The sequence below is a fragment of the Ostrea edulis genome, chromosome 9 (assembly GCF_947568905.1).
Source record: "Ostrea edulis chromosome 9, xbOstEdul1.1, whole genome shotgun sequence".
In the NCBI taxonomy this organism is placed as follows: Eukaryota; Metazoa; Mollusca; class Bivalvia; order Ostreida; family Ostreidae; genus Ostrea; species Ostrea edulis.
The window spans coordinates 45,246,480-45,274,477 of NC_079172.1; the positions used below are offsets into that span (position 1 = coordinate 45,246,480).

A 27,998-nucleotide genomic window follows, 5' to 3' on the forward strand; every position below is an offset into this window, starting at 1 on the left:
CATACCATTTTAGAGAAAATATCAGAGGCGTCGCGAATGTCCCTAAAAATAAATTCTGAAAGCTGAGGTGGCCATATGAGATCTTTCAATTTACTATATTTTAACACGATAGATCATGGTTGTCATTTGTTGGAGTAGAACTAAAACGAAATGTAAGTTTTGTGATCATTGCTTTTATGAGAGTTAAATCTCGAAAAATAGTCTAATCTAGCTTTCCCTGTACCTCTGCTTTCCCCGTGCTTTAAAAGTTATAAACAGCCCCCGCCTCTCCCTTTTGTGTAGTCCCTTCTTTGACATTGCATTCTACGGTTTGTACATATTCATAAATGACATCTACGCTCTTTTTATATATCAACGTAATACATGAATCAAATTGACGCAGGCGTCAAACAATGGCCGCAAATATTTTATCTTATTTCGCTGAGCGTATAAAATGTTGATTTTGCATGAGCACAGTCTACCAATGATGCAGATTAATGTACTTGTATAATAAAGTAATATAATAATGTGTTGGATATAATGTTTTCCTATGTATGACCGATTGTTTGATACACGTGTAGATTATGTAATGTGTTGGATATAATATGTCTCCCTGTTTGATACACTTGTATATTATATGTGTTGGATATAATATGCCTTCCTGTTTCATGCACGTGTAGATTATGTAATGTATTGGATATAATATGCCTTCCTGTTTGATACACTTGTATATTTTATGTGTTGGATATAATATGCCTTCCTGTATGATACACTTGTATATTTTATGTGTTGGATATAATCGAGATTATTTGAGTTTATATCAAATAGTCCGTATTAATTTTGATACACCCTGTACGTCGGGTCTACGTGACTTTAGTGGCTCTTGGTACAAGTTAATTTGTATGCACTACGTCACACTCGGTACTCCCTGTGATCGGACCCATCATTACATTTTTTCCAACCGAAGCAGCATCAACGTGGTTTTTATCTTGAGGCGGAAACGAAGCACGTGGCTGAATTTTTTCTCCCCCTTTAGGTTTCATCTTGACATTTTTCCTGTATTCGGAATGCCACCACGAAAACGAGCGGCGACCCAGAGATCCCCGGCCAGGGGGATCGGGAAAAAACGTAACCGCCGGACACCAGTTCAACTCCGGGAACGAAGCCCACCTCGCACCGCCACATCTTGGACGGATCGACAAACCCCGGCAGAGGGGCAGTCACAGCCCCCTGAGGAGGCCCCTCAATTTCCAATGGATAGTACACCGGATAACCCGGGTGAGTCTTGCAATTTTTTGTTGGGCCAAGCGGCCTATTTACCCTTACCTTGTCAAATCACATCTACATGCGATGATATCGGTAGTCATGTCCCGCTTAAATTCAAGCAAAAAATATGGGAGGTTTTTTTTATTGATCTGTCTGTCCTACTCAAATCGGCTACGGAATTGGAGCAGTTTGAGTCCCATGGGGATTTACAACTTGTCAATGGCAAGCTATGCGTAGTCAAGCGCCAACTAAACTCCTTCTTGACCATAGAAAAGTGGACATCAGCTTTCATGATTTACATGAGCATCGTTCTTCAACACAGCCAAACGGCTCAAGAAATGCTCAAGTACATGCGAAACATTAGGCTTGCAGCTAATCGTTCACCAAATTGGCACAAGTATGACGAGCAATTCCGGCTCCGTAAAGCCTCCAACCCTGCTATGTCTTGGGGTGAAATTCACAGCGAATTTTGGTTGATGTACATAAACCAATCAAATGTCACTACCCAACAGTCGGCCCAGGCCAAGTTTAAACCTCAGGCATCAACCAACTCCTTTAATACTACGTCGGTAGGCCATGCATCACAAAACCAAATAAAATTTTGTAATTCGTACAACTCTGGTAAATCCTGTAATTTTTTCCCTAGATGCCGCTACAGTCATTCATGCAGTCAGTGCAGAGGGAAACACCCTAGAGTCAACTGCAGGAATTAAAACCCTGCATTCTTTGGGGCACAGTCCTATTCTACTGCAGCCCCTCAAAAAGCACCTGCAAGGCTACCAACATGCAAAATTTCTCTTAGACGGTTTTACTTTTGGTTTTAGACTTCAGTACTTGGGTCCGAGGGGGGCGAGATTAAGTAAAAACCTCTCAAGTCTTCATTCTAACCTATCAGTAGCATGCACAAAAATCAACAAAGAGTTGTTGCTTAACCGGGTGGCTGGGCCTTTTTCCCAACCCCCTTTTATAAACCTCAAAGTCTCCCCACTGGGTTTAGTTCCCAAAAAGGATGGAGATATGAGGCTCATACATCATCTCTCATATCCTCAAGACAATTCAGTTAATTTTTTTATCGATTCCACAGCCTGTTCTGTTAATTATTCAACCTTAGATGAGGCAGCAGTCATTATTGCTAAGCTAGGGCCAGGCGCCCTTCTGGCCAAGTCTGACATCAAGTCTGCCATTCGTCTTTTACCAATATCCCCTGCTGATTTCGACCTCCTTGGTTTTAAGTTCCAAGGTCATTTCTATTTTGACAAAATGGTCCCTTTTGGCTCTTCTATTAGCTGTGCCTTGTGGGAGAAATTTGCTACCTTTTTACACTGGCTTATTCAACGGCACACAGGCAATGAATTCATCCTGCATTATTTAGACGATTTTCTATTTTGCAGTCGTAAATCTTCCCCAGTCTGTCAACACACACTAGACAAATTTAAGTTTCTCTGTCAGGATCTAGGGGTACCAATTGCAGAAGAGAAAACCGTTGAACCAACTACATCTCTCGTATTTCTAGGTATTCAAATTGATACCCAGAGCATGACCATGGCCCTACCATTAGATAAGTTGAATCACTTAAGGCAAGTTATTAATTCTTTTCTGGCTGCCCGAAAAGTCAGCTTACGGGACCTTCAATCATTAATTGGTTCACTAAATTTTGCCTGTAGGGTGGTATCCCCAGGACGCGCCTTTTGTCGACGCCTCATCAATGCTACAATTGGCATTACTAAACCTCATCATAGAGTTAAGCTCAATCACAACATTAAGCAAGATCTTCGTATTTGGCAAGTTTTTCTTCAGTCTTTTAATGGTGTCTCGGTTATCAACCGACCCTTTCTAGATAGTCAAACCATTCAGCTTTTCACAGATAGCGCTGGGGGCAACCATGGTGGTTTCGGTATCTATTTCGGGGGTAGGTGGGCCCATGGTTCCTGGCCACCCGCCTGGTTTGAATTGGGTATCACCAGGGACATGACATTTCTGGAACTCTTTCCAGTTTCAGTAGCCATCACTTTGTGGTGCCATCGGTTCCAAAATTCTCAACTTCTTTTTCACATTGACAATTCTGCTGTAGTACAGGTACTCAATACCTTTACTTCTAAATCCCACAGAGTCATGGGTGTAATCAGACATTTAGTGCTACTATTACTACAATACAATATTCAGCTAAAAGCCACTTACATCAACACTAAGGCCAATCACATTGCGGATGCATTGTCTCGTTCGCAGTGGGCCCGTTTTCGAAGACTTGCACCAGAGGCAGACCAGTGGCCTACACCACTACCAGCCCACATATGGGGCTTATAGAGCAGGAAACATCAAGACTTCTTGACAGGTCACTGGCTCACAACACTCACTTGGCATACAATACAGCTTTAACCAAGTTTAAACAGTTTACTTTACTGTATGGTTTCACTAGCACATGGCCTGTCCCTGTCGATCAGCTGCTGCATTACATTGCTTACTTGTCACTAAATCAGCTTACATATAGGACCATCTGTTTGCACTTGAGTGCAATTGCTTATCAACATATAATCCAGGGTTTCCAAGATACTACTAAAGCATTCATTATCACAAAAGCCCTGGAAGGTGTCAAGCGATCTGTAGGCGTCAACCAAGATATCATACTTCCTATATCATACCAATTATTTGTTAAAATCATTCATGCCTTAACATCAGTATGTCGCTCGCCTTTTGAATCATGTCTTTTTTCAGCAGCCTTTTCATTGGCATTTTACGGTTTGCTCAGAGTCAGGAGTCAGTGAAGTTTTGTCATTGCTGAGTTCACAAGTTTCTCAAAACCAGCTAGGTCAAGTGTCAATAATTTTACATAGGTCCAAGACTAACCAAACCGGCAAACCCCTAGTTTGTCAAATTACCAAACTTCCGGACACCAATTTCTGTCCAACACTACCAATTAAGGCATATTTACAGCTTAAGCCCCCCCATTCTAATACATTGCTCGTTCATGCGGATGGCACTCCTATGACACGTTTTCAGTTCCAGGCAGTCCTTCAAAGGGCTCTGTCATTCCTTCAACAATCTGGCCATTTCAGGTCACACAGTTTCCGTATTGGCATGGCAACTGAATTAGCAAATCGGGGATATTCACATACTTACATCCAGCAACAGGGTAGGTGGAAGTCCAACGCTTTCTTAGCATACATTCGACCTCATTAGTTTATTCTCCACACACACACACACACTCAATTCATGCATAGCACTGAGGTATTTCAGTTATACTCATTGCTACTCTAAAGTAATACAACACAAGTATTACAGGTAAAACTATTTGGATTGTTGGGTCATCGATCCCATATTGGGCTGGCATTGCAGCACAAGACAGACCAGGAGGGTGCAACCTCAACTTGCAGGCCAACATCACCTGGAAAGGTTTCAGAGGACTCAGATGGGACCAGTTGGAGGACAACCTCAACAATTTATTACTGGAGCACAATCATAAACCCCCTGAATTTTTACTCATTCACTTAGGATCCAATGATTTAACCACTGAGCATGCCACATCAAAAACTTTTAAAGAAGATGCACAATGTACCTTGTTACGATTCAATGCGCTCTGGCCAAATACAACCCTTATCTGGTCAGCTATCCTACCTCGAAGATATTGGCATTTTGCCGCACTTGATGCTGGTCCCAAAATTAACAAAAAAAGGATAAGAATTAATAGCTGCATGAAAAAATTCATGGCTAACCAGGTAAGAGGTCTGTACATTGGACACGACCATGTCATCAAGGCTACTGAGATTGAGTTGTTCCGAACAGATGGCACTCACCTGTCGGATTTGGGAAATCAATTATTTCTCAACAATATTCAAGCGGCCTTGGAATATTTTTTCAAACGTCAAGGCGTTTCTTACCCCCCACACAAGTGATTTAACATTTCATGCTTGGTGCTGTTATCATGTGTGCATTCTGTAATTTACGAAACTCTAGGTTCAAGTACTGTGGTTTGGTCATGACTTATTCTTATCCATGTAATTCTTATTGTATGTTTCACTCAGTTTTTGGTTCATGCTACTTGTTTTTGTGGGGGACATTGTTCCAATGTCTGTGGCCGAACTGGGGAGTCGGTAATGGTATGTGATGACGGTTTCAGCTCCAAAACCTGGTTGTTTCCCCCACCTGCTTCTAAAGCAGGGGGCAATTTACAGTACTATAAGTTGTAAAAGTTCAAACAAGTCAATGAATAGTGGGGCCACCACCGGGGACGGTTGGGGCCACATCCACCTCACTTCAGTGAGGGGATGCTACAGTCTGATGCATGTTAAGGGCTTATGTCCAACATGATAATGTACATACCAGGTAGCACTGCAGGAGACAGGGTGAGAAGGGCGGGTCTCGCTTACCTCCTTAGAACGCTGGCGTCCGTTCAGGTCTGGGCACTGAATGTTTTACTCGGGCCCCCCCCAGTGTACCCCTTACAAGTTAAGTTAAACTGGCTCACTGGGCGACTCCCCAGTTACCCCACAAAATGTTTTCACATGCGACCGGTATTGTCCATTTTTAGTATATCCCGAATGTACCATTGCTGTTATATCAATAAATTGTAAAACGTTGCTTGTGTCTTTCATTCACTGCAATGAGTCTGATACTGTTATTACTGCCAGTTTGTTTTTTTGTTGGAGTTTATCCATTAGGTGGATTCTTTAATTAATCGAGATTATTTGAGTTTATATCAAATAGTCCGTATTAATTTTGATACACCCTGTACGTCGGGTCTACGTGACTTTAGTGGCTCTTGGTACAAGTTAATTTGTATGCACTACGTCACACTCGGTACTCCCTGTGATCGGACCCATCATTACATTTTTTCCAACCGAAGCACCCACCCACCCCCCCCCCCCCCCTCATTTTTATTTGTATATTTACATGTTGTTTCTCTTGGGTTCTGTTGTTTCCTTCTCTTTCACAGGTTCGCAACTGATGACTCCCAACAGGTTACCTTGATGCAGTAAATGGTGAAACCTGGACCACACCAAGTGCGACTGCTTGCCATTCGGGATGGAGTGCCTTGAAACAACTTTTTAACTGTTATGGGGAATTTTAATTTAGGTTAAATTGTTAATTTTAGTCTAATTAATTAGACTGTCGCATGTTTAAGGGGGGGGGGGGGACTGGGGAGTCGGTAATGGTATGTGATGACGGTTTCAGCTCCAAAACCTGGTTGTTTCCCCCACCTGCTTCTAAAGCAGGGGGCAATTTACAGTACTATAAGTTGTAAAAGTTCAAACAAGTCAATGAATAGTGGGGCCACCACCGGGGACGGTTGGGGCCACATCCACCTCACTTCAGTGAGGGGATGCTACAGTCTGATGCATGTTAAGGGCTTATGTCCAACATGATAATGTACATACCAGGTAGCACTGCAGGAGACAGGGTGAGAAGGGCGGGTCTCGCTTACCTCCTTAGAACGCTGGCGTCCGTTCAGGTCTGGGCACTGAATGTTTTACTCGGGCCCCCCAGTGTACCCCTTACAAGTTAAGTTAAACTGGCTCACTGGGCGACTCCCCAGTCACCCCACAAAATGTTTTCACATGCGGCCGGTATTGTCCATTTTTAGTATATCCCGAATGTACCATTGCTGTTATATCAATAAATTGTAAAACGTTGCTTGTGTCTTTCATTCACTGCAATGAGTCTGATACTGTTATTACTGCCAGTTTGTTTTTTTGTTGGAGTTTATCCATTAGGTGGATTCTTTAATTAATATGCCTTCCTGTATGATACACTTGTAAATTATATAATGTGTTGGATATAATATGCCTTCCTGTTTCATACACTTGTATATTATATGTGTTGGATATAATATGCCTTCCTGTTTCATACACTTGTATATTATATGTGTTGGATATAATATGCCTTCCTGTTTGATACACTTGTATATTATATGTGTTGGATATAATATGCCTTCCTGTTTGATACACGTGTAGATTATATAATGTGTTGGGTATAATATGCCTTCCTGTTTGATACACTTGTATATTATATGTGTTGGATATAATATGCCTTCCTGTTTGATACACGTGTAGATTATATAATGTGTTGGATATAATGTTTTCCTATGTATGGCCTTCCTGTTTGATACACGTGTAGATTATATAATGTGTTGGATATAATATGCCGTCCTGTATGATACACTTGTATATTATATGTGTTGGATATAATATGCCTTCCTGTTTGATACACTTGTATATTATATGTGTTGGATATAATATGCCTTCCTGTTTGATACACTTGTATATTATATGTGTTGGATATAATATGCCTTCCTGTTTCATACACTTGTATATTATATGTGTTGGATATAATATGCCTTCCTGTTTGATACACTTGTATATTATATGTGTTGGATATAATATGCCTTCCTGTTTGATACACGTGTAGATTATATAATGTGTTGGATATAATATGCCTTCCTGTTTGATACACTTGTATATTATATGTGTTGGATATAATATGCCTTCCAGTTTGATAGACTTGTAGATTATGTAATGTGTTGGATATAATATGCCTTCCTGTTTGATACACATGTAGATTTTTTTATGTGTTGGATATAATATGCCTTCCTGTTTGATACACTTGTAGATTATGTAATGTGTTGGATATAATATGCCTTCCTGTTTGATACACGTGTAGATTATATAATGTGTTGGATATAATATGCCTTCCTGTTTGATACACGTGTAGATTATGTAATGTGTTGGATGTAATATGCTTCCTGTTTGATACACGTGTATATTATATAATGTGTTGGATATAATATGCCTTCCTGTTTGATACACGTGTAGATTATATAATGTGTTGGATATAATATGCCTTCCTGTTTGATACACGTGTAGATTATATAATGTGTTGGATATAATGTTTTCCTATGTATGGCCTTCCTGTTTCACACACGTGTAGATTATGTAATGGGTTCCTTTGTGTCGTTTTATTTCTTTCATAAATGAAGTAATTTTTTCAATGATAGATATTTTGAAGCAAATACGCCAGTAACGTCACAGAAACTACACTTAGCATGCAATCTTAATTGACAAAGTCGTAGGTATAAATTATCATCTCGTACCTGCGACATATTAATCGACATTTTATCCCATATACATGTACGACTTAGTACATAGTGCGCTCGGCTTATCATATCATGTTTTGTTGTTGTTGTTTTTTTTTATATCTCAGAACAGCGTGTAAAATAAACACGAAACATATGAATACTTAATTTTTTTATGGCAACATGACTAAGTGCAGTCACTCCAACAAACATCATCAAAAGCAATTTCAAAGTCAACATACAACATATTTCTTGCAACATCAATTCAACATTCACAGTTCAAAAATATTAAACATTCAAAGTTCATCATGATATCAAAGAGGGCTTGACTCGGGGAATTGCAGAGGTCAAACATCTCATGACCTCGACCGTGGAAGGAGCAAAGGTCAAGAACTTGTAGATTTTCACATTTCATCATAAATTCCGACAGTGTCGCTCGTATGCGCCACAAGTTTCCTACCATGAATGGGAGTACTGGCAATCATGACAGGAACCTGAAAAGCGGCACTTGGTATAATTAAGCCGCATCTATATGGGTTGCTGCGGAAACTATACAAGATGACAGCCCCCCCCCCCCCCCCCCCTTTCCGACTTGATTAAAGCGCTTGCAAAGGAATCAAGGCGCCGACGTGCACGTGCTTCCTCCATTTTGACACTACTCTCTCTCTCTGGGAATATTTATATTAAGTGCACAGTAGAACACAGGGCGAAATCATCCGAGCGTTGAGAAATAATGTAACTTTTTCGGTTAGTAACCTCAATTTTCTCATGTATGTATGACGTAAATCGTTCCCATCACAATGTAGTAGCATAACGATAGACTGTGGACCAAATCTACTTAAGTATTTTAATTTATTGATGACCTGCACAAGAGCTAGACCGCTGTAAATCATAAAGGTATATTCTCCTACCGAAATTCAAACCGCAACCACCGGGTCTAAGTAGAGCTTCTGTTTGTGTCCACTTTAATATCGATGAGCCCTCCAACCAAACGATTTGACTCTCTTTAGAATAAATGAACAATGAAAATTAGAACTTTGTTTTACGAATGTATGATTTACAGTAGCTAGACCGCCATCTCTCAGACTTCAGAATAATATAAGTGGAAATATCCTCGAATAGCTAGTTCAGTACTCGTCCTAATCCTAAAAGAATGAGTTTAGTACTTTCTTAAAAGTACAGTGTAGTTTAATTGCTTTTGACAATACAGCAGTGAGTGGTTTATGGGAATGAATCAAAATGGCAGATTGGTCCTGAACCATATATGTACATGTACCTTTACGGGGAGTCTCTAAGAGGGGGGGGGGGGGGTAAATTCTATAGGTGGCTAATTCTTAACGTTGGGATGAAAGCGTTATTCCTACTGGTCTGTACATCACGATGGATGTAGGTTTGTAAGTGAGTAGTACATGTAATCCACTGAGCATTTATATCATTTTCCATTTCAATTTATCAAGAAATGAATCAAATGATTTAATCGATACTTACAGGAAGATTGCCAACTGTAAATCACGGACGCAACATACATTTTGTATATATAGTATACCTGTAATTTTAGGGGATCAGCATATTGAAATACCATTTTGCATTGTGTCATTAGCTGTCAGTCTAATCCCCTATTATGGTTTATATATTTTTCGTAATTTTCCATAAATGACATATAATTAAGACATTTTTCATCTCGACATTGATTTAATTGATCCTTACTCGGCAAAATAAAAAAATAAACAGAGCTGCGGTGAGATTGTGCAACACGAGGAAACCTAAAACCACAGTTATGTAAATCAAACATTTATGTGTTGAATGATGCTGTTAATGTACATGTAAATTAGTAAGTAAATATACCAATTCAAATAAGGGAGTTTGTTGGAAAATGTGAGTAAATACCCTTATTTATTTGTATGGTAACTCTATCGATAATTGTTAATCCTTTATACAATTGCCTGGTAATCCCTGTAACAACTGTAACCCTTGCAGCTGGCCATGCAGGTGTCAGGTGGTATGTTATGCAATTTTCCCAGTTCTTAGGACGCTGCGGTTTTTCTTTAGCTGGTTATACAATTCCAAACTTTTCCCACGATCTGATTTCAACCCGTCTGATGCTAATAGCCAATAGAAAATGATCCTCGTGATCACGTGATTTGATACGGGTTGGTAAGTGACCAGTCCATGTTTGGTTATTTTCATTTTATCAAGGGTAGTAAAAGCAGCATAAAATTTCAGCACACCCACCACCCCAGCTTTCCTGTCTTACTTGCATTTACATGACTTGTATAATTTAATTTTCAATGCTGAGGTGCAGGCATTTCGATTTTTGATATGACATTTTTGTGGTGTGACGTAGTCAGCCTCGCCCAGTCAGCGTCCCATTCAAGATGGCGCTCCGCTGGTTTACTACAATTTTCATTTTACCAATTCTCTTGAATATTACTACTCTTACAATTCATCTCCCACTGGATAACGAAAGACAACTTCATTATACTGATAGGATTTTACCCTATTAATTTTCAAAACGAGGTAGAAAATTACAGATTTCTGAATTATTTACTTTGAACTCTGAAATTAGAGTTCATGAGGAAATATAATAATTTCTTCCGAGAAAATATTTAACTTTCCTTTCGATTATTGAATTAGCGTAAACAAAACCTAGAGAGGATTATATACATGTATTGGGGTCATTTGATGTTGAATGACCAATTTGAAGTAGGTCACGTCCGTACAGTTGATCTAGGATATTTCAATTACATCATCTATTACGTCATGACGTTGATTGTACAAAGCGACCTTGTGCTGAGCTTGCTAATACTATGAATTTTTGGGAACACCGCTTTAAAGGGAATATTAAAAAAGAGTCACTTGGAAAAGAAATTGGCCCTGCAGGAAGTTGGTTATTTTTTATGAAATAAATTATTTGAACGTCATTTCGAATTTTTGTTTTAAGCAATTCATGTTATTTTACATGTAGTTGGGTAGTAGAGCAAATGTTGTAGAGAAAAACAAGTGTTTAGTTTGTGGTGTATATACTTGTATTTACTATGAAATTGTACAATGTTTCAAGTTGAAATAAATGTAAAAGTGAGAGAGTAATTATAATGCAATATCGTATTTCTAATTTATAATTATTAACGAACGTCCAAGGTAATATTTTTTCAAGAATCAATATTTGAGAGGTGAATGAAGTATTTATTTTCACAGGAAAAGTGGATTTAAAATATGAGTGAAATCAAGGATGAAACCTCACGTCATTTACAAGAGGTGGAAAATTCAAGATCGAATTGAAACATTAATATGATTTGCACGAGTTGAACAATTCAGGGATGAAAAATCAATTAAATTTGATTTGCAGGAATTGATTAATTCAGGAGTTGATATGTTTTGTTTGTTTGGGTGGGTTTTTTTTTTTGGGGGGGGGGGGGGGTGTTGCAAGTGGTGAACAAATGCAAGAGTTGACACAATCTATGATATGCAATTATAAGATTGATAATTCAAGAGATTACAATTTGCAAGTGTAAGAATTATTGCAAAATTTAAAGATGATACAATCATGCAATTCTTGAAACAATTTGATCAGAATTTGTTTTGACAACACGTAGTTAATCGATCAGCGCCCGCCATCATGCATTACATGTAACAATTAAACATTTTTTAACTTCTTGATAACCGCCATTCCAATTATTTTCATACTTAATATGAAGCATCTTTGGGACAAGGGTGACATAGATAATAAATGTCAGGACTCCAGCGCCTTCAAGGTCTTAGGGTGGGTCATTAAAAAAATCCTTCTTTACAACCCCACATCTTTATACCGTTATGCACATGTAAGAAAAAGCTAAATGAATAGTGATGTAGAGCAGGAAGGTCTCTACCGAAATTGTAAACTTCATGATCCCCGGGGTAGATGGGGCCAAACTTGTAGAATATATAAATGACATGATACTAAATTGAAACCAAGTGGATATTTTGAAGAAGTAGTCATTTATCACAATTGTAAATTTCATTATTCCAGGGGTAGGGCCGGCGTTTTGGTATCAGGGTAGGGTGAGGATGATGATAGTGATTATCTATCATATGAAGACTTCTTTCATTTTGTTCATATTGTATAAAAACTGAAGGCATATTTACGAAAAGTAGAAAGGAATACACCAAAGTTGTGAATTTTGCAAATAATTGATTTTTGCGCCACACTCAACAATTTTTCAGTTTTCTGGTGGCGCCCAGTTTTTATTGGTGGAAGAGAGAACCCAGATACAATGTACCTGGGAAGAGACCACCGACCTTCTGAAATAAAAGTAAACTGGGAAACTTTCTCACTTACCGGCGCGAGCGGAATTCTAACCCGCGCCGACAGGGGTGAGAGACCGTGTGATTTTGAGCGCGAGGCTCTAACCACTCGGCCACGGAGGCCCCTAATTTTGCAAATAAAGGTTTGTGACTCTAGGGCGGATTCAAAATGGTCATATGGTGTTAATGTAAGATATATTATATTGTATAATGTCTTTCATCAGTATGAACACTTTTGGTAGCCTTTGTGTGTGTGTTTTTTAAAGAATACATCTGGTTTTTTATTGCTACTGAATATTATTATTTGGCCTAGATATGTACAATAGGAAAATCATTATAGATTTCGTAGCCCTTGGGACTAATGATACTTTTTAAAAAAAAAAAAATACTCAGATGACTGATAAGGACTGTGGGCCTCTTATTTGATACATGAATTATCATGCATGAAAACAAATAACTGGGAATCTCAAAAATCCCACCTATGTGCCTGGTGAGTACAGCCAATTTCAACATATCTTCAGAATCTTTATTTGAAAATTAATATCGGTATGTTGATAATTCGATATCTAGTTTTCTTTTTACTATGACAGTTCAGGTGGTAATTGAGTTTTAAAATACAATGTAATATCCTTAGAACGAAGAATAAACGATGTGAAAAGAAACTTAATTGTACTCAAATAATGAAACCAAAGGACAACAAAAATCCAGGAGAATTGGGAAAAAATGTGATTTCCGTAGAAAAATGTGCAACTTCTAACATTCACCAGGAATTCAATATTTTTGTGAAGCATGCAGGGTTAGACAGTGTGTAGCAATTTCACTTGTTTGTATTGCTCATGAATTGATCTGAGAGTGGATTGCTCCAATAAGGTGATTTGTTGTGCAGACACGTCATAGTTTCATGCGATCGTTCATATCTTCATCTACATGATTTGCCTTCATTTCTACCTTCGATCAAGACCAATTAACACATGTACAAATATCGAATATTTACACCGATAATGATTGCTGGTTTTGACCACAATACACTGTACTCCTTTCTTTTCTCATGCTCCTACCTTCAATCTCTGTTTTGCAAATCAATCAACAGGATCAGCTGCTATATTTACCGTGGATTCAAAACTCTAAATACTTTGATTGTTTTTTTTATGTGCCATCTTTTTGCATTTGTAATTTTACCAATTAGCACAATACATATATGGTTGAAGGTCCTAAAGTCGTGCGTGCCCAGTGGTCGAGCGCCATTTTGTTTGTTGTCATTGTCGGGGCCAATGCCTAAATATTACGCCACAAGCAGCTGATTATCGGAGATAAATAAAGAGAGCATCCATATTTTCAAAATGAGTGAACATGGGAAGCAAACAGGAAGGAATGATAATAACACAATTATACACCCAAAATACCCGCCATTTTATTAATGCTTTTTCCCTTGACTGTGAAGGCACGTGTTAATCGTGCCGAACCGCAACCGGTGGACGTACCCAGCACATGGCTAATAGTTACCAGGTTTATAAGGCCAAACATTTCAATTGTTCGTTTATTGAAAAGCTGGTAGTCCTTGTGCATTTGGAATGTTGCTCAAAATGTCGGAAATTAGTGTATAGCCATAAAAGCTATCCCTTTTAATGTTTTTAGACTTCAAAGAAAATATATCAAATCTTAAGTTGAGACAATACAGTCCTAGTCAACTTATCAATGTCTATCTGTCTGTCAAGGATATGTGCATTACATGGGCCGTAAGGCAACGAAGAAATATACGCCTAGTGTCACCATCCAAACTCTTTATATGAAAAGGAAATTTGACATGGGGAAGGTCACTATGGGATTTATTTAGTTTAATGTATTATTTTATTCCCATTCACTGTGTAAATGCATAAATAGAATGTGATACATGTAAAAAGTTACCAAACAATAAAATGTGTTTTCCTTGGGCCTCATTTTACTGCTACATCCGGTTGCACGACTACTGGTCCTAAACAAATATGGCCGACGTTGAACTTCCTTGTTTTGTGCCTCAATAATAAATTTGATAAAGAGAGGGTAAGATTTTAACATGGTAAGTTAAAATATCATGTGAAATTAGCTAATGTTTCATTTTACTGTTTCTTGAAACTAATACTTTCTTAAGCGCACGACTACTGGGCACTCGAGGGTACCTGTTATCAATGTAAGAAAATTGCAATTTTCCTTAAACAGCATTATCAAAATTTAACAAAAACTGGTTTTAACGATATAATAATATTCAGAACAATTTTATGAAACTGTTGCTTTAAAAAATAAACAAAACATTTGTGAAAAATAAATGAAATCTATTGCATAATGCACTTGATAAATAATTTAATGAAATCAGAGTTATTGCCCTTTGATTCAATATTTTGAAACATGATTACCGTCAAGCGAAAACCATTGTTTTTTCACTGGTCAACATGTTAGACGCTTCCTTGATACAATTATTATATATTATATCGGTTTAAGTCTTAAGTATTGATGTTGATTAGTGCTATGTATATACTGGATTTTCGTCGAAAATAAAAATATGTTTACAGGTATTTCACTTTCTTCGGGAATTACAGTGATGTAAAATGAAAGTCTTAAAATATTTCATCTGACATCCTAAATTTATGTGTGACATATATTGAACATACATTTTTTCAAAGTAACTTTTGGGGTTTCCCCCCTATATTTGAAATATGAGATCGATATAATATGAGTTGCATGTATATAAAACATCCGACCTATTGTTGGGCTACCTGTTGGTTTACTTTCTGTGGTGTTCACAAGTTTTACAATATGTACTATTCCTTGATTATGAACGTATCTTACAATGCTGTTTATATGTACAGAATAGCATCGAATCCTAAAAATAGCCGATAATGTTTACCATTGCCTAGCTATAGCGGTACATTTAGTAATAATTATGTCGCTCACCTTTTGTTCGCACGTAAAAAAAAAATATCAGAATTTTAACAATTGTATTTTGGCAACATTAACCTGGAATTATAATAAATTATGTTTTGCGAATATTAATTCATTTGCGAAATTAGAAAAATTCAACAGCCAAAGTTTTACTTTAATTCTACCTCTCGGGAAAAAATGCTTGATAAATAATTGAAAATATTTTTGAAAACCCGATGATCAATCAAATTATTCTATAGTATTTCGCTTATGACGTTTAATAAAAGATTCTGTAAAATTTTTAGGATCTAGACAATATCAACAATGAATATTTTCCCACAAGAAATCGTACTAATCAGGACACAGGTGCGAGTTCTGTTAACGAAAACAGTGATGACAGTGAATCAGACGACATTTCAACCGATTTAGAGGCCCGGGTACACATGCTTGTTGGAAATCAGATGTACGGCAATTTGTCTGATGACAGCGACAATGAGGGGGAAGGGACTGCCAACTTACCCCATGATCCTTGCACAGAAGATGTGAAATCAAGATCTTTAATTGAAATGGGATGCAGGTGTACGAAAAACTGTATTTCTACATTTAGTTTTTCAGACACCAGAAAACATGCCATTTGCTTATCCGAGATGACAAGAAATGAAAAAGTCTTTTATATTATGGCGAAGTTTTAATTAAAATCTAAATGAAAATAATATCAATACAAACAATGTGGAACCAAGCGCATTGTCAAACTGGAATGATGAAATACGATTTAACGGAGTTCAAGAATATATTTAAAGTGTAATTTAAAGTATCCATCAACTGTTCTATCGAGTGGTTGCAGTACAGCGTTAAATACACAGAACAGTGCCTTTGAAATATTAGAGAGGACTAACGCACGTCATGAAAAGTACGCAGGCGTGAAGCGTCGCAGTTCATGACCTTATGTATTTTCAAAAATCTACTTCCCTATCTATCTACGGCTGTTAGAATAAACGTACAACAATGTCTGTATCTATAAAGAAATGGTTATCATTACAATGTGTAGATATGCATGCATCAAAGGCAAAAACATAGGAAATGTAACGAGGCCCACAGGCCTTATCGGTCACCCGAGTACTAGTGAAAAAGCATCACTACTCCCACAGGCCTTATAAGTCACCCGAGTACTAGTGCAGAAGTATCACTACTCCCACAGGCCTTATCGGTCACCTGAGTACTAGTGCAGAAGTATCACTACTCCCACAGGCCTTATCGGTCACACGAGTACTAGTGCAGAAGTATCACTACTCCCACAGGCCTTATCGGTCACCCGAGTACTAGTGCAGAAGTATCACTACTCCCACAGGCCTTATCGGTCACCCGAGTACTAGTGTAGAAGTATCACTACTCCCACAGGCCTTATAGGTCACCCGAGTACTAGTGCAGAAGTATCACTACTCCCACAGGCCTTATCGGTCACACGAGTACTAGCACAGAAGTATCACTACTCCCACAGGCCTTATCGGTCACCCGAGTACTAGTGCAGAAGTATCACTACTCCAACAGGCCTTATCGGTCACCCGAGTACTAGTGCAGAAGTATCACTACTCCCACAGGCCTTATCGGTCACCCGAGTACTAGTGCAGAAGTATCATTACTCCCACAGGCCTTATCGGTCACCCGAGTACTAGTGCAGATGTATCACTACTCCCACAGGCCTTATCGGTCACCCGAGTACTAGTGCAAAAGTATCACTACTCCCAAGGGTTATGAAATCTGGAAAAAAAATCCTGTTCTAAATATCTAAGCTAAATTCTAATGTTAAGCAACCGTATAAAACAAGATGTGTTCTTAAAACTTCAATGTCTTCAAAAGTGCATACACTGATGAAAGGCTTTACATAATATACTAGGTGTATTAGCATTAAAACATTAAAAAATCAGTAAATGCACCCAGGGGTGCATGAGCCGAGTTGCAAGGGATACATTGTAAAGCCAGGAATGACGTGGTATATTTATAATTGTGAAGAACTAATTTCAGTTTTAAACTTTTCGAGTTACTGTCCAGAAACCATATTTGTCTGAAGTTTTCAATCTATATTCGGTCACTGTGACCTTGACCTTTGTTCTCCAAAATCAATAGGGGCCTTGCTTTGCTGGTATCCAACAATATATCAAAGTTTCATTTGATTCAAATTAAAATTGTTCGAGTTATCCTCCGGAAACCAAAATCCTTTTGGAATTTTAAATCTATTTTCAGTCACTGTGACCTTGACCTTTGACCTATTTTCTCCAAAGTCAATAGGGGTCTTCCTTACCTGGTACGTAACAATATCTTCAAGTATCATTTGATTCGGATTTAAACTTTCTGAGTTATCATCCGGAAACCAAATATTTCTGAAATTTTCATTTTATATTCGGTCACTGTGACCTTGATCTTTGACATTTTTTCTCCAAAATCAATAGGGGTCCTCTCTACCTGGTACCCAACAATATATCAAAGTTTCATTTGATTTGGATTTAAACTGTCGGAGTTATCATCCGGAAACCAAATTTTCATTCTATTTTCGGTCACTGTGACCTTGACCTTTGATCATTTTTCTCCAAAATCAATAGGGGTCTTCCTTACCTGGTACCCAACAATATATTAAAGTTTCATTTGATTTGAATTTAAACTGTCGGAGTTATCATCCGGAAACCAAATTTTCCTGAAATTTCATTCTATTTTCGGTCACTGTGACCTTGACCTTTGATCATTTTTCTCCAAAATCAATAGGGGTCTTCCTTACCTGGTACCCAACAATATATCAAAGTTTCATTTGATTTGAATTTAAACTGTCGGAGTTATCATCCGGAAACCAAATTTTCCTGAAATTTTCATTCTATTTTCGGTCACTGTGACCTTGACCTTTGATCATTTTTCTCCAAAATCAATAGGGGTCTTCCTTACCTGGTACCCAACAATATATCAAAGTTTCTTTTGATTTGAATTTAAACTGTTGGAGTTATCATCCGGAAACCAAATTTTCCTGAAATTTTCATTCTATTTTCGGTCACTGTGACCTTGACCTTTGATCATTTTTCTCCAAAATCAATAGGGGTCTTCCTTACCTGGTACCCAACAATATATCAAAGTTTCATTTGATTAGATTGTAAACTTTTCGAGTTTTCATCCGGAAACCAATTGTTGACGCCCGCCCGCCCACATCACCAAACCAATAGCCGAGTTCAACTTCGTTGCAACTCGGCTAAAAATATGACAAATTTGGACCCATCCTAATGTCAAAACCCTGGGTTGTAAAATTCACCATTTTTTGTATATCCCTTTCTGCTATTCCTAAGTATCCATTTAGATTTTATGCAGTATCAGCAAACTTATACTTAAATACTATATACTAAGTTTTATCCCACCCTAATACCAAAATCCCTACCCCTGGGATCATCAAATTTACAATTTTGGTAAAGGACGACCTGCTCTTTCTAAATATGCATTTAGTTTCAATAGCACTAAAGAAGATGTTATTTAAGTGTTTTTACACATAAACACTATATACCAAGTTTGGAGTCAGAACCCCTATTCTTGGGGTTATGAAATTTACAATTTTGGTGGAAGCTGAGGATTCTCATCATTACTATATACTCACTTTCTCTGCTAGATGCCCTGGGGTAAAGAAGAAGATTAAAAAAAAAAAAGAAATACATCAATTTTACAGTTTTTACCCCAAAATTAAGGTCCCTTAGGGTGGGAGGGGGGGGTCATGAAATTTATAATTTCCGGTCTCCTTCACCTACAAATGCTACATACCAAATTTGGTCAGGATTGGCCCAGTAGTTTCTAGGAAGACGTTGTTAACGGACGACAACCAATTACAGTAGGTAACCTGAGTTAACTCAGGTGACCTAAAAATGCACTCACGAATTCCCATACACAATTCCATACATGCGTTCTACGGCAAATACATGTATATTCTCCTTGTGCTGGTGAACATGTTATTACAACCAAAAGACGGAATGGATCAATTCTGTAGTTAAAGAACATATTAAAACAACATGCTCCCATTGAATTGCCAGTGGGGCCTACCTCACGCCTTTATCCAACGTAAACATTTATCTTTCTGTGATTTTGGTTTTGGAAATGGGATAAACCTTACTTCTAGTATCCTTTCTGGGTACAGTGTATCACTGTTGCATTTCCCCCTCGCGCAAATTTCCACCAATTAAAAAAAAACCCCAAAACTAGAAGTAATCAGGCTAAAACATCTGTACCTCAATACCCCCGACATCACAATTTTATCGGAGGTAATGGCGGACAATTCTTCCGCGGTTCTGATTGGCTGTGCGGAGATGATAACCAAACCTCCCATGACGACAGTGGAAGCGTGAATTATATAAACAACAATACACCCCGTTTGCAATTTAAAAGACAGTTAAAATTAAACAAATTAACCAAGTTTAAAGTGGTAAAACTAGTAAGCGTAAATATATCGTATATTTTATTTTAAAGAAATTCATGAACTCGTTCATCTATTTAATTGTATTACTGTGTCTCTACTTTATAATTAATGATTGGCTTAAACAGTAACAATAATAATTAAGTCATGAATTTTTCACAGACTTAGTGTTTGAATTACAAATTGCACGTGTCTTGTATTTAATTAAAACACGAATAACTGTAGAAGCAGCTAATGAAAAAAAAATGACGGCGCCCATATGGATCAAAAAATTTTCACTGAACGTACAGGCGCATGTGGAGATTGGCACTAGTCTTTTGCTGATTTCGTCATTTTGACTTATACATATATGTTACCTTTAGAGTCTTGCACGGTATATTTCATGTATATAAGGAATTGTTTTATAAAAGTATTAAGATTTTCCTGTAAAATCACAACACTATTGTAAAACAAAATTGTATAATACTATGATTGTCAATATTTGTAAAGAGTTCTTGCATTGATTGCACATTATCAACAAAGTAAGATGTGTATTCCGTGTTTCATTCAATCTCAAGGTCTTCGTTTCGCAGGTGAAAGGGGGGATCTTTTTTCTCCTTCTCTTTTCATGTTTGTAAACATCCTAATTATGGAAAAATAACACAAGTTACGACATTTCATATTATGAAGAAGAAAAAAAATCCTCGAAGTCGCCTTCATATACGCTTAAAGTGAAAATCAATTCAATTAATATCAATTTCTCATAAAAAATACATCGAACCGGAACGGGGAACGGATAGGGGGTTCGGGAAGAGTAGGGGTCGTGTGACTTCTGCAGCAGGTAGTGTTCTGAAAATAATTTGTATTAATTGTGAACGGCTAATTAAACTGGAAAATGGTACGTAATGTATCATGCCTGAGGATTTTAACATATTTTATTGAATTTTAAATTAATTGTAAGCCAGCACAAATTCTCTAACAAAGGCCCCCTATCACTGTTGTTAGTTTTATCAGATGAAGTGACACAATACGCTTCATTTATATTTGATATAGTACTATAAATTGCGACTCGGAAATGATGTTTAATATTGCTGTGCATTATGAAATATTCAAAGGAAATAAAGTAATACTAGCCAAAAATACAATTACACAATTGCTCATTATTACGATTTGAAATTTTAAACAGCGCCAGGTGCATTCCATCAAAAGAGACCAGTGAGATCGATGACAAGGGCCTCAGTCTATAGTGTTATCTAATTAAACTCACTATACATTAAAACGGGTAAACATTAGAACATTATTATCCAAAGAGATAACATATTCTGTTACAACTGTACAAATTTCGTCGAGAAAGAACCCCATTGTTCTGTATATTAACAATTAAAAGAAAATTATTCAAACGAATTTTCTATCAAACCCAGAATGTCTGCTATAATCTAGTGGCAGGAAATGAAATACGTTTATATTATTTGTTGAAAAGATATGTTACATTCTTATTTTATATATATTTATAAATATATTTGGAATTTTTGTTATTGCTAACATTACATAAATTTGTGCTTCTTTTCCAACACTAGTTGACTACATGTTCTTACCTTAAATGATAGCATTAATAAGGTATAATTATATTCATATTAATTATTATATGTTAGACATGATAGTGGACAACTCATTTCAACAAATATTACAAAGCTACAATTTCATCCTTTTCATAACGAGCTATCTTGAAGTTGACTTTGCAGTGACATATCTACAAGTACATGTACCTCCTCGTGCGTTAACCAGGGGTACTGTTTCAGTCACACTTGCAATTTCTTGAAACGAGGAGAATTACTTCAGTATGTAAAAATGCTCTTATTCCTGCTTTTGCAAAGTAATTCAACATTTTAATAGACCTTTCTGTCTACTGAGCTGTCTTTAGATGTTATATAATAAGGATTATTGAAATGAATATAAGATAATCTCTTTTAATTGAGTGACAACCTACTATATATACAAATTGATGGAATACAACTTTGTACAAGTTGACTAAAGAGATACCCATTAGTGGTATGAGCTACCAAATCATACCACTTCCTCTTCCTCTTTAAACCTCATTGAGTGGTAGCCATAAGCAGACAGCTTAGAAAATGAAGATCACGAACTGTGATCAATCTTATAACTCCTATAAGCAATACAAAATGAGACTTTGGGCAAACACGGACCCCTGGATACATCAAAGGGTAAATATGTGCCTAGGAGGAGTAAGCATGCCCTATTTATTGATTACACCCGCCGTGAACCCTATATCTTGATCAGGTAAACATAGTAATCTGTAGTCACAATCAGCATGGAACGAACGGCCTAACAATTGGTATGAAACACGTCAGATACCATTCGACCAATGATAAGTTGTATTCGTAAATAAGATCATAATGACGACCATAGTATTTGCGAAATCTAGAAATTCAAACGAAACTGTTGAACCCCTGTAACAGCAACTTATTTTTCAGTATCTTGCCTGGATTTAAACATTGATCATATACAGATGGTAAACATAGCAAATCAGTTGAGAGACATAAACACCATATACGAAAAGTGGAAGTCATCCCCTTTGTCATAAAGTTGAGTTGTAAGTTTGCCGTCAACATATATGTTGAATAAAAATATCCTAATATTAACTAAAGCAAATATGGAAGAAACTGCTGCTATCTTTTATTTCGAGTTCACTGGGATATATCGAATTTAATATGAAAGAAAATGAATATTATCAAATGTACAAGATTTTTTCTTCTAATGTAGAAGCTTTGAAAGAAATTCTTATTCATAAGAATATAAAAACAGGTCGCTAAATAAAGGAGCACAATCCGTGCCCATGATCATTTCAACAGATTGTTGGAAGACTTGATTACCAAAGAGCATGTAAACGGTGTCCATGAGAAACTACATCTTTTAATATCAACTTCAGAGTATTTAAAGTGATATTTTTTCTATATGTATTTTTTGAATGATTGATCACAAGATATGAATATTTCCGTGTTCCGTTTTGATTCAATGAGCAGCTGTCTGTTATATGATTTCACAAACTGTAGTCTTAATTAATCGTGAGGAATGGTCGTGCAAAAGTGGTGGACAGTTATACGTTTTGGTGTTGTTTATTTCGGAAAAATTTTGTGATTATTTTGTAATTTCAAATTTAGTAAAAGGTCTTTGGAAATGCATGATGTACAATTCATGGGCATTTCAACAGACTGTTGGAAGTCCTGATCACCATAGACTACGCAGATGTTATCTATGAGGAACTCCAACATCTTTTTAATGTCATATTTAGAGTACTTGTGCGTAGATTCAGAGTGGTGTTTAAAAGTCATTTTTGGAGTGACTGATAACTAGGTATGATATTTTTGTTGAAGGAGCAACTGCCTATGATGTTAAAACGTCTAATATATATATTTATTAATGTTTGATAATGTGTACATAAAATTTTTAAAAATGTTTATATGCAGTGGGTCAGGGGGAGGGGGGCATGTGAAGGTAAAGTATTAGCCAAAATACTCAGCCATTTTGGGTGTCAAATCTGAAAGAAGGGGGAAGGTTACAGACGCCTCTCTAATTCCGTCACTGTTACATGTACATGTCAGATTAAAAATTATCAACAACAATATATGTACATGTCAGATTAAAAATTATCAACAACAATATATGTACATGCATGCAATGTATTCATCAGATCCATATTAGTTTGATATAATCTCTTTATTTCAATAGCTTTATTAAAAAAAATCAAATGGCTTGATTAAAATTAGCTAACTTTGAAAATATATATTTTTTTCCTTTGCGCGTAAATAGCCATCGATACATATACATGCTTTTTTTTTTTTTAATGTAGATGGAATTTTTATTCAAATATTAAAGAAATAAAGAGGTATGTACAAAACATTTCATAGCTATTTTCAGTGGATAATGGTAAATGGTTCCTAATAAATCAGTTACAAATGATACTGCTACATGTATCACGCCCATTTACGTTTTCACAAATCGCATATTTTCTTTTCACTAGATTTTGTGTAAATGATCACTGATATACATTCCCAGCTGCAGCTCTCTGAAACAAGAGGCCCACAGGCCTTATCGGTCACCTGAGTGCTAGTGAAAAATTATCAGTACTCCCAAGGGCTATGAAATCTAGAAAAAAAATCCTGTTCTGAATATCTAAGCTAAATTTTAACATTCAGCAGAAGTATAAAACAAGATGTGTTCTTACAACTTCAATGCCCTCATAAGTGCATATACTGATGAAAGGCTTTACATAATATAATAGGTGTATTAACATTAAAAAAATATGACTAATTTGGACCCATCTTAGAGTCAAAACCATGGGTTGCGAAATTCACCATTTTTTGTACCTCTTTTTCTGCTATTCCTTAGTATGCAGTTAGATTTTATACAGTATCAGCAAACTTACACAGAAACACTGTATAGAAAGTTTGGACCCACCCTAGGGTCAGAACCTCAACCCTGGGAATCATGAAATTTACAATTGTGGTAGAGGCCTTCCTGCTCTACATCACCATGCATTTAATTTTTCTTACACATGTGCGGTTCTTGAGAAGATTTTTGAAAATTGGTCAGTTTTTGCCCCGTTCCCAAGGCCCCAGGAGTCCTGAAATTGACAATTTATGCCCCCTTGTCCCAAAGAAGATTCAGACCATATATGAAGAAAAAAAATTGGACGAGTAGTTATCAAGAAATTAAAAATGTTCAATTGTTAACGAACGACGCACGTCGAACGACGACAACGAATTGCAATAGGTCACCTGAGTATTGGGACGGATCAGAAAGCCTTATAAAACCCCTCGGTTTACGGCGCACAAAATACTGTAAACGTATTATATTTGGCGTGTACGATATTTGGCGGAAATCGTTTTTTCAACAAGTTAGCGTAGATTTGATTTAGCGCATTCCTGAATAACTTTAAACATCTAGATTTACGGATGGCATTTAGCGATGTACTTGATTTAGCGGAAGCTGCGTTCCGCCAAAGGCGCTAAATAGAATACACAGCCAAATGTAATACATTTACAGTATGCGCACAGTTGAGGCCTTACATGTGTATCGTTATATTCTTGCATCGCCGTCTCATAAATTCAATATCGAAATTCCTATTAATTATTGAATTCGTCTGATAGATAAAAACCAAAACTGGCTGTAATAACATGTCCATGACTCATTTCAGTGAATAACAGACACAAGCAACGTTTACCAATTTATTCAAATAACAGCAATGACACATTCGGGATACTGAAATGGACAATATCGGCCGCATGTGAAAATTTTGTGGGGTAACTGGGGAGTCGCCCAGTGAGCCAGTTTAACTTAACTTGTAAGGGGTACACTGGGGGGCCCGAGTAAAACATTCAGTGCCCAGATCTGAACGGACGCGAGCGTTCTAAGGAGGTAAGCGAGACCCGCCCTTATCACCCTGTCTCCTGCAGTGCTACCTGGTATGTACATCATCATGTTGGACATAAGCCCCTAACATGCATCAGACTGTAGCATCTCCTCACTGAAGTTAGGTGGATGTGGCCCCAACCGTCCCTGGTGGTAGCCCCACTATTAGTTTACTTGTTTTAACTTGTACGATTTTTAGTACTGTAAATTGCCCCCTGCTTTAGAAGCAGGTGGGGGAAACAACCAGGTTCTGGAGCAGAATCAGTCATCACATACTATTACCGACTCCCCAGTTCGGCCACAGACATTGGAACAATGTCCCCCCACAAAAAACTTGTAGGATTAAAAAAAAAAAAAAAAAAACAAATACAAAAAAACTGAGTGAAACTCAAAATACAACGACGAGTTACATGGATAAGAATAAGTATTGACTAAACCACAGTACTTGAACCTAGAGTTGCACAACAAGTACAGTAAACACACAAAATGTTAAATTACTTGTGCGGCGGGTAAGAAACACCTTAACGTTTGAAAAAAGAAATTATTCCAAGGCCGCTTCAATATTGCTAAGAAATAATTGATTTCCCAGGACCGGCAGATGAGTGCCATCTGTTCGGAACAACTCAATCTCAGTAGTGTTGAAGACATGGTCGTGTCCAATGTACAAACCTCCTGGTAAGCTATGATGAATGTTTTTTGGACCAGCATCAAGAGGGGCAAAATGCCAATATCTTCTAGGTACCGAAAACGAGTCATAGGAGTGCCATCCACATGAAACGAACAATATATTAGCATATGGGGGGGGGGGGGGGGGGGGGGGGGGCTGTAAATATGCCTTAATCGGTAGTGTTGGACAGAAATTGGTGTCCGGAAGTTTGATAATTTGATAAACTAGGGGTTTGCCGGTTTGGTTGGTCTTGCACCTATGTAAAAATACTGACACTTGACAGCTGGTTTTGAGAAACTGTGAAATCAGCAATGACAAAACTTCATTGACTCTGAGCAAACCGTAAAATGCCAATGAAAAGGCTGCTGAAAAAGAAGAAGACATGATTCAAAAAGGCGAGCGACATACTGATGTTAAAGCATTGATGATTTTAACAAATAATTGGTACGATATAGGAAGTCTGATATATTTGTTGACGCCTACAGACCGCTTGACACCTTCTATGAGTTATGAGAGAAATTTGATTGGTTGTTTATGTACATCAACCAGAATTCGCTGTGAATTTTCCCCCAAGATATAGCAGGGTTGGAGGCCTTACGGAGTCGGAATTGCTCGTCATACTTTTACCAATTGAGTGAACGATTAGCTGCAAGCCTAATATATTTTGCATGTACTTAAGCATTTCTTGGGCCGTTTGACTATGTTGAAGTACGATGCTCATGTAAATCATGAAGGCTGATGTCCACTGTTCTCATTCTCTTTAGAGAAGTCGAGAGACATAGCCTTCATAGACTTCTCTTCGCAAGCATTCATGTTTGGATTCTGGAAAACGTGTAAATGCCGGAGTCGGTTTATGCTTCGACCGACGTTTCGACTCAGATGTGCCAGGATTTACGCAGTAGACAAATTGTTTTCAAATATTTAACAGCAATGCACAAAACCGTCACAAGGAAATCAAAACTTACTTGCTTTTAATCCATTTTCAACATGCCCCTGCCCAATCGGAACTGGCAATGCATCAAATTCACTCATGGATGCCATCATATTACATCCGAGATCTATGTCGAGTGCGCGAGACATTGGAGGAGTTCCGATTGGCCCCTGCCCCGGGTTTAAATCACAATTCTGATTACGTAAACCTGCTTTTCTCTTAACTGGTCCCCTATTGTGACAGCTCCCAAGACCAGTTAACGTAAACCCGGGACATGGGACATGTTGAAAATGGATTAAAAGCAAGTTTTGATTTCCTTGTGACAGTTTTGTGCATTACTGTAAAATGTTTGAAAACAAGTTGTCTATTGCGTAAATCCAGGCACATCTGAGTCGAAACGTCGGTCAAAGCATAAACCGTCACAGACTTCGGCATTTAAACGTTTTCCGGAATCAAAATATGAATGCTTGCGAAGAGAAGTCGATGAAGGATATGCCTTTCGACTTATCTAAAGTGAATACACTGTTCTATGCTCAAAAAGGAGTTTAACAGTTGGCGCTTGACTAAGCATAGCTTGTTATTGACAAGTTATAAATCCACGTGGGACTCAAATTACTCCAATTCCGTAGCCGATTTATGTAGGACAGACAGATCAATACCCACCCACCCCTCCCATATTTTTTGCTTGAGTTTAAGCGGGACATGACTGTCGATATCATCGCATGTAGATGTAATTTGACAAGGTAAGGGTAAATAGGTCGCTTGGTCCAACAAAAAATTGCAAGACTCACCCGGGTTATCCGGTGTGTTATCGAGGGACCTCCTCAGTGGGCTGTGGCTGCCCCTCTGCCGGGGCTTGTCGATCCGTCCAGGTGTGGCCGTGTGATTTGGACTTCGTTCCCGGAGTTGAGCTGTTGTCCGACGGTTACGTTTTATCCCGACCCTCCCCCCTGGCCGGGGATCTCTGGGTCGCCGCTCATTTTTAGGTGGCATTCCTAATGCAGGAAAAATTGTCAAGAAGCTTTGTGTAGGGAATAAATCCAAATAGGGGGAAAAAACTTCGGCCACGTAC

The 27,998-nt window shown here is 37.6% G+C and overlaps 2 protein-coding genes across 2 annotated transcripts; one reads left to right on the plus strand and one right to left on the minus strand.

Annotated features, from left to right (window-relative positions):
• The first annotated feature begins 788 nt into the window (after window positions 1–788).
• Window positions 789–1,958, plus strand: LOC130050175 (uncharacterized). The gene has a single exon (XM_056149346.1). The coding sequence runs from the start codon at window positions 882–884 to the stop codon at window positions 1,956–1,958; it is 1,077 nt and encodes a 358-aa protein (XP_056005321.1). The 5' UTR covers window positions 789–881.
• A 3,314-nt stretch (window positions 1,959–5,272) lies between these two features.
• LOC130050542 (uncharacterized) lies at window positions 5,273–27,958 on the minus strand. Its single transcript, XM_056150756.1, has 3 exons — window positions 27,718–27,958; window positions 26,164–26,360; window positions 5,273–5,416 (listed from the first exon to the last, which is right to left on the minus strand). The coding sequence occupies exons 1-3, from the start codon at window positions 27,917–27,919 to the stop codon at window positions 5,273–5,275; spliced, it is 543 nt and encodes a 180-aa protein (XP_056006731.1). The 5' UTR covers window positions 27,920–27,958.
• Between the last annotated feature and the right edge of the window lie 40 nt (window positions 27,959–27,998).